Raw genomic sequence first — 7,941 nt, 5'->3', positions numbered from 1 at the left:
CAATAATAATACATTAAGTGGTGTCACAATATTGCCCTGTAAACTTTAAACACCGATCAATTTCAATGCTTCAGCTTCAACAACAGCAAATGAAAAACAAATGCAGAGGAAATTGTGAAGCCTTATTAGTTTATGGTCCTTTTATGGTCCTTAATCTATGTTTTATTACAGAGGCAAAGGAAACAGAAAACCTTTTATGGATCATGTGTTGGTGGTGACTGTAATACGCCTCAGATGGAAGACTGGAATAAGCCCTATCAATAGAACAAATAAATGGAATAAAGCTGTATTTTATCATCACTGACTGGAAAATTATAGATCATTTTCCTCAAATACAGAAGCCCTTTTTTAAAAAAACAAAGAAAAAAAAAACTCTTTATACGGCTCTATGCAGCACAAACAAACATACAGAAGTACATTTTAATGCTAAAAGCTTCTACTGCAACAAAAAAAAGTCATGGCATTGCTTTGAATACATTATTATTCATACAGCATGTGTGGAATTAATTGTCATGCAATAAAGCAGAGTGTTTTTCTTTTCTTCACAGCTTGGCCCACTCAAAGCGCAAAATTTTAAGACATGAGCGGCAGTTAACATTTCAGCATCAGGAAGGGAGGGCACCTAGAGGGTTACCATGGCTACGAGACCTGAGACTCAACGTGGCAACACTGGACCATTTGAACAGGATCACAGTGCCAGAACAGAGACTGTAGCTGCGACCCAAATCCATATTACAGACTTATTCTAAGCAGGATTAGAATATGTCGTGTGCTCACACTTGAAAAGCAACACAATGAAGTAGCCTTAAAACAGTCAGTGCGCATACCCAAAAAAAATAAAAAAATAAACAAAAAAATAAACTTCTAATCTCCCACAATTCAATGCACAAACTAATTGTGGGTAGTGGTGAAACAGTTAAGTTACATTACTGAAAAAACATTTTGCAGTTTCTTTCAGAGCTGCGACAATTTGTCGACTAATCAGTTGACAGAAAGCAAATTTATCTGCAGCCATTTTGGTCATAGATTAATTGTCATTTTTTTTAAGCAAACATGCCAAATGTGCTGGTTCCAGCTTCTTCACAAAAATTTAAGGACATCACTTTGGACTGTGGGAAGGTGTGTTTTGATGTTTTAGGCAGGTTAATCAACAACGGAAATAATCGTAGACTGCAAACCCGGTCCCTGGTCTCTTCATTTGGTGGAGGCATTTTTATGTTCTAGTTTGATCAGCATCCGAAGGCGCAAGTATTATATCGCTTCCTGTGCATGTTTACTTTAGTATTTCTCCCCTGAACTGCTCACAGAGTGAGCGTACACAGTGCAGATTGCACAGAAGATAAGTCATGTGATATTCTCTACTTTTATTATCAATGAATCCCAATAAATCCAGAACCTCTCAGAAATGGAATCTATTAATAAGTATTGTCTGTGTAGTCAAAGACCATTTACACCTGTTTTCACTGTTAACTCATTTGAGTAAAATCATTTATGAGCTGCTGACTTACAATGTTTTCAGTTGGAATTAATAGGCTTGAGGCTGAGTGCCACAGTCAGGGAAGAGAAGCAGGAAACTACTGGGAGATGAACTTATCAATGCTTTGTTACTTTTGGATTTATCATGAGATTTGTTGATAGCAAGTTAACTACAGAAAGCCACTAGACTTATCCTTTAACACAACCCAGTAAAACATGAGTCATACAACATAAGTTCAGGTGTGGTAAAACTTTTAAGTGTAGGTGCTGAGAGGGTGATTGTTCCTTGATGTCAGAAGCCCACGGATCCACTGGTCCCTCACAGATACACGTCCATAGTATTGAGAATCATGTGCCGACAGAGCGGGCAGTTCTGTTGGTAGATAGGTTGTCTCAACAGGATGTTTGTACAGTCTCTACACAAGCAGAGGTGTCTGCATGGCAGCAGCACCACTGTTTTTGTACAGTCCTGACAGATCACACACTTCTTCCTGTCCTCCTGCTCCTTCAGCAGAGTCAGCAGATTCTCCGCAGGCAGAGGTTTATTACTGTCTTTGCCTGAAGACGACTGCTTCTTTAGTGGTCTGTCTGTACTGGAGGAGGGGAGAGCTAAATCCAGCAGCTCCTGGTGGGCTCCGTCTCCTGCTCTTCCGTCTGGTAGGCCCCGTCGCTCCTCTCCGGGGTCGCCATCGCCTCGCACTCTGTTGTTGTTGTCCCTGTGGAGGTGTGTCCGCAGTGCCAGGCCTAGCTGGCTGCTGTGTCGAGACAGATGCTGCCAAAGTCCTCTCTCCAGTAGGTAAAGGTGATGGAGTATCCTTTGCAGGCGCTGCATGTTACCACGTACCAAAAGTGGGGTGCTCTGCATGGCTGAAGCGAGCCGGTGGAGAGCCAGATACAGTCTGCGCAGAGCAGGAAATGAGTTGATGTAATCCAGAATTCGCACGGCAGCCTGTCGGGTCAGCACTGGGTTCAGGTAGGCCGTGGTAGTTAGAGCAATAGTGACAGTGAGCATGAGGCCATAAATGTTCAGTATGAAGATGCTGATGAACATGTGCACCAGCGAAACCAGAAAGTCCAAAACCAGCTTACAGGGTGACCACAGGAAAGCTGACGTCCCAACAAGGCTGCTATACAGAAAGGTGAAGGAGGTCAGCGTGAGCTCCAGCACCTTCTGCAGCGGGCTGGAGACCATCTGCCACACACTGACCAACGCCAAGTACACATTCTGAGTGGCAATAAGTACAAAGTTTACCACAGTGTTGGTGAAATAGACCACCAGGCTGACAGCGATGCTACAGCCCTCCAGCACCCACAGCAGACCTCGACACAAGTGTTCCTTCCCCCGGAGCAGGACGTGCATGGACAGGTAGCCCACCATCTTCAGGCTCTCTAGCAGCCCCTCCAGAGACAGCACCAAGCTCCCCAGCATGGTGACGGTACCGTGGGCTACGTTTGAGGTCGCCTCTCCCACGGACATCAAACAAAAGACGATCAAGTTTCCCAGCTCCAGCGCTGAGGCGAGGAGCATGGTGGGCAGGTTGGTTATGAAGGTGAGAATCGCCAGCAGCGTCCGTACCACGGTGTGGACGATGAGAAAATTCAGGTCCAGGAGTAAGCAGACGGCGTCCAGGCATTTTCCTACCGTAGAGATTAAAAAGTTCACCAAACCCATGGTAATGTATCTTCAACTTATCGATCTTTACTCTCGGGTTGTCTCCGTGGCAAAGTCCATGTTGTTTATTTGCTCAGGGTGAGACTCTCGGACGTTACATCTTGTTCAGACCGTTAGCTCGCCCTGTGTGTTGGCCGAAACCATACACCATTCCTCGTTTCACTGCACAATAAATTGATTTGTTTTTCGTTTTTTCTCCATCTCTGCTCGGCTGAAACGACGAGCTAACACCACAAACACATGAGGCGGATGTTTGGTTTCAAACGAGAGGCAGACACTTCCGTTTATTTTGAAGGTTTCGCTTTGGCTCACCGTGCACAAAATGGTCCAGAAACATTTTGGTTAGTTGCGCGGTCACTTTACAGAAGCTGTAGTCCGTAAAAAGCGACAGACAGAATCAAAAGAGATGAGGCAAAACGCACAAAAAGCCTCGATATATTTACGGTTATCACTCTGACCGCCATGTTTGTTTTGATCGTGTCAGCTGACCGCTCCATCTCCTTCCGGTGAGTTTTTAAAAATAAAACGAGTGAGTGAGTGACTACATTTTAGCTAGCTGAAACTAGTACAGTCGACAGTTATGCATTAAATCCTCATTTGTGATGGTTAAAATGTTCAGTTTTTGTAGAAACTGCGTTTAAAAGGTGGCTGTTCAACTGTATCATAATTTTGGAAATTGCAGTTTATGGTGCTGTTGAACTGCATTGTGTTACATTGAGAGTCGGCTAAACAACACACACATTTGTATAATGCAAAGGAGTTTAGCAGCACCACAGACTACATCTTCTAAAACAGGGGTCGGCAACCCGCGGCTCCTGAGCCGCATGTGGCTCTTTCATCCCTCTGCTGTGGCTCCCTGTGACTTTGGAAAATAAATAATGAGTATTTCATTTAAATATACTTTTATTTGAGCTCGTTCGTTTTTGTTTTTTGTTTTTTTTTTGTTTTTGTTTTTTTTGTTTGTTTTTTTTTACATGTAATCCCAAATTTGAAGATTATGGTGATCTTGTAACATTAAAATAAAACGTTTTTAATTTTTTGTCGCTCAAAATATGCGTCACAACCGCCGCTGTGCGACACCCGGTGGCAACATTTTCAGGTTGACAGCTGACTGCAAGCTCCAGTACACGCGATAAAGTGATGGCGGAACACAGAAGCAGACGGAAGGTGGATAGTTTGGATTTTTATTTCATATAATAGACATTGAGTATTTTATTTGAAAGTAAGCGTCTTTTTGCGGAGTTCAAAATGTTTTTGTTACATGCAGAAATAAAATGTCTGTAGCAGTTCACTGATTTAATAACTGCAACGCACTATAGTTTTTTCTATACATAGCCTACAGGTAAAAAACAAAAACAAAAAACGATGCAGTGTTAAACCCCATTTTAGATGTCAAAAGGGTTTTGTGGCTCCGGGTGTTTTGTTTTGTTTTCTGTGGGAGACTGTCCAAATGACTCTTTGAGTTTTTAAGGTTGCAGACCCCTGCTCTAAAATGATCAAAAAGTTGAATCAACACCTGTTAAACTGTTAAGTTTTCAAAAAAACTGATCATTATGGATCATAACTTTTTAAATAATAAACTGACAAATCTCTTCTGTTTTAGTGTTTTGATTCCCTGACCAGTTGAGCGGTTTTTAAGCTTGAAAGTTTTGTCCCACTCAACTTGAAATCTGAAAATCTTTCCCACTTTTTCTAACACTGTCAGGTTCAATGGGACAGTACATCTTATTTTCATAAGTGTTTTTGGTGTATATATATATATATATATATGTATATATATATATGTATATATATATATATATATATATATATATATATATATATATATATATATGTATATGTATATATGTATATGTATGTATGCGTGTGTGTGTATATATATATATATATATATATAATTCACTTTGTTGTTAGGGTATTCATTTTTTTTATTCATTTCAGAAATAGTTTTACACAGTATCCTTAGAAACTCTCTCTCTCTCTCTCTCTCTCTCTCTCTCTCTCTCTCTCTGTGTGTGTGTGTGAGAGAGAGAGAAAGAGGGAGAGAGAGAGCAAAACAATTTCTGTCATAATTTTTGGTGTTTTCTAGTTTCCCTGACCCATTACATTTACAGTAACACCATCTCACTTGTTGAGCTATTCTCTCCCATTACCTCAGCCACAATGGAGCACTAAAGCTTTGCAATCTTGAACAATATACAACAGTATTTCCTTCCTTGCTTGGTGCTTCATCCTCCCCATCTGAGCCGCTTAGCTTTTTTTTGATGCAAAGGGAAGAGCTGGACAGGCTGTTTCCTCTCCATTGAAATCTTTGTGCTATGCTAAGCTAACTGGCTGCTGGCTTTCCTCAGTGATTGAGGAGATGAGAACATTTCCCTAAATGTCAAAGTACTCCTCTAAAGTCTCTTCCATACTGCCAAGGATTATTAATTCCCAGGACTACATTTTAGTCCTGAAAGCCCACAGTATGTAATTCTTCAGCTTTGATCAACTGGATGATGTTCCAATTTGTCCACATTACAGATATATAAATTCATTATGAATGAATGCCATCAAATGTTCTAAGGCAAACACACTAGAAGATAGTTTGTCAACTGTCTGCAGTAACCATTGTTGCACAGACATGTCTCCCCACAATCCTGGAAATCATGGCAGAGTGAGGGGACTTTAAGTTTTGTGCTGTGTTCCCAGATGTTGTGGTTTATTTTGGGATTTGGAGTTCAGATCCTTCAATTCAGTGATGACTTTGGCTGTCAGCCAATACTCTGGACCCATATAAATTTACATTCAGAATACATCTGTGTGTGTGTGTGTTTTAGAAAGAGGATGGGGGATAGGCGAAAGACCAGAAGCTTCTCTGGGAAAAGACAAACTCCAAGCAGTAGAAATCACTGGAGTGCAGACTGGTCAAGACCCAGTGCAGGACCCTGAATTCCACTAAAACCCTCCGCTTCAAGCCTGCTGCCCCTGCAGCATGCTGAGAGGGCGATAGAGGGAGTGATAGCAAGCTGGGCAGGACAAAAGAGTCATTCCAGAAAAGGGCGCAGTGATGATTTTACTGATGCGCCTTGGACAGATATGAATGGGATGACTAAGCGGAGGTCCCTCAGTTTGACATTCCTGTTCTTTGAGTCGTCTTCTCAGGACCTTGTCTCTGCATCTGCAGGATGTCCATGAAGTAGGAGCTTCCTGCTTCATGACTCATTTTTCTGACTCTGGGCCAGAAAATAAACTCAGTGAGATGCATTGTTGAGTTGGTAACAGGGCAGCAAATTTATTTCCATCACTAGCACTGCACATTTGTGTTGGGTTCTATTCCAAGAAAGAAAACCATGGCTTTCACCATTTTACAAGCAAAATCCAGTTTCAGTGTTCTTGATTGTAAAGCAGTGACTGTCTTTATACTTTGTTTCAAGATCCAGAAACTAATTTCTGGGAAATTATTGAGACAAGTGTCTTTTGGAAACAGACAGGATTTGATAAACTGGGGATGTTTTTTGCAGTGTGTCTGTTTTAGTGTCTCTAATCCTTATTTTGCCTTAGTTTTGGCGCTACCCCAAGCAAAGATAACAAGTTGCATTACTAGACTGAAGTCATTAACCTTCATTTGCCTTTTTTTAAAAAATTAATCTTTCTTTTCTTTCTAACACCAAAATCATCCCAGGCTGAGACACTGAAGAAGCATATCAGTGGGTGGATTTATTATGATTAATGCCCCCTATTACATATAATCATCATGGAGAAGCAGTGTCCAAGTCTTGGCCCATGCAGTTATCAAAGTGTCTCTTTGTCACAATCCCTGTTGTTGTGACGGAATTCAGCAGAAATTCAAATTTCTCTCCCACTCTTCCCCAGATCCCCCTCATCATACCAGTGTACGCTCAAAAGCCCCCCGTCCTCTGGAGCAACTTGGACAATAGATGTCTCTCATGCCGGACAGACTACCCCCCAAAACAACATGCTCTCAGGTCTAGCTTCAGCGGCTTGGAAAGAATGACTTCTTTTCCTCTGTTTCCTTCCTTCAGGCTTTCCTCAGCCCATGAGCATGGCGCTGAGAGCCCTGGAGAGATGAACAGAAGTTGTGTGTAATCATCAATCACTGAGAGACTGCACACACAGGGGTGCATGGTAAGGACGCTCGAGTTAGTGCATCAGGAGTACAAATATTAAAGGAGCCAAGTTCAAGGGTAAAATTGAGTATGTTTACTCCCTGTAGAGACAAAGCCAGAGGCTGAAATACTTGTTTATAATTGCACATTATTCTTCTTAAAGAATTAGTTTGACATTTTGGGAAATGTGCTTATCTACCTACCTTCTTGGTGAGAGTCAGATGAAAACACAAATAGCACTTTTTTGTCTGTAGGATAAGAACAGAGCTACAGCCAAGTGAGCTTACCTTAGAAGAAGGAAAACACAAAGGAAAACAGTTGCCAGGTAGCCAGTGGAGGCGCCAGTGTTCAAAATCATTACAACAGTGTGCGATATTTACCACTACGTTGTTTGAGTGTCTCAATTCTGAGTTTGAAATTTATAAATAACTTCCACAAATATTCCCAAAAAAGTGGCGTTCATATCCAAGTCACTGCTCCAGCCCAAGAAATGCTACACGTAAAACAGCATTTTATTGTTTTTACGCTGATTTTTGTACAATTAGATCTAATGAGGAGATATAATGTGTTGGTTAGTGAGCTTCAGAGGTGGTCTTTATGCTAAGCTAAAAAGCAGCTGGATGCAGCTTTACGTTTAATAGACAGAAAATCTTCTTATCTAACTCTTGCCAAGAAGGCAAGTAG

At 41.4% G+C, this 7,941-nt stretch overlaps 1 protein-coding gene across 2 annotated transcripts; it reads right to left on the bottom strand.

Moving 5' to 3' along the window:
• Window positions 1-353: 353 nt before the first annotated feature.
• On the bottom strand, window positions 354-3,627 carry rnf26 (ring finger protein 26). 2 transcript variants are annotated; one of them, XM_041046932.1, is made up of 2 exons: window positions 3,461-3,627; window positions 354-3,114 (listed from the first exon to the last, which is right to left on the bottom strand). In XM_041046932.1, exons 1-2 carry the CDS (start codon window positions 3,483-3,485, stop codon window positions 1,796-1,798), a joined length of 1,344 nt encoding a protein of 447 aa, XP_040902866.1. In that variant the 5' UTR covers window positions 3,486-3,627; the 3' UTR covers window positions 354-1,795. The 2 variants fall into 2 exon arrangements, with proteins under 2 accessions (XP_040902866.1, XP_040902865.1); XM_041046931.1 differs by having other exon boundaries at window positions 354-3,600.
• Between the last annotated feature and the right edge of the window lie 4,314 nt (window positions 3,628-7,941).

The sequence above is a fragment of the Toxotes jaculatrix genome, chromosome 9 (genome assembly GCF_017976425.1).
Source record: "Toxotes jaculatrix isolate fToxJac2 chromosome 9, fToxJac2.pri, whole genome shotgun sequence".
NCBI lineage: Eukaryota > Metazoa > Chordata > Actinopteri > Toxotidae > Toxotes > Toxotes jaculatrix.
The sequence above is the reverse complement of the archived record's forward strand: the minus strand, read 5'-3'. Positions and strand labels throughout refer to the sequence as shown.

Bases quoted from the DNA above. Each gene is read 5' to 3' on its own strand.
- rnf26 (XM_041046931.1), bottom strand. From the start codon at position 3,148: ATGGGTTTGGTGAACTTTTTAATCTCTACGGTAGGAAAATGCCTGGAC.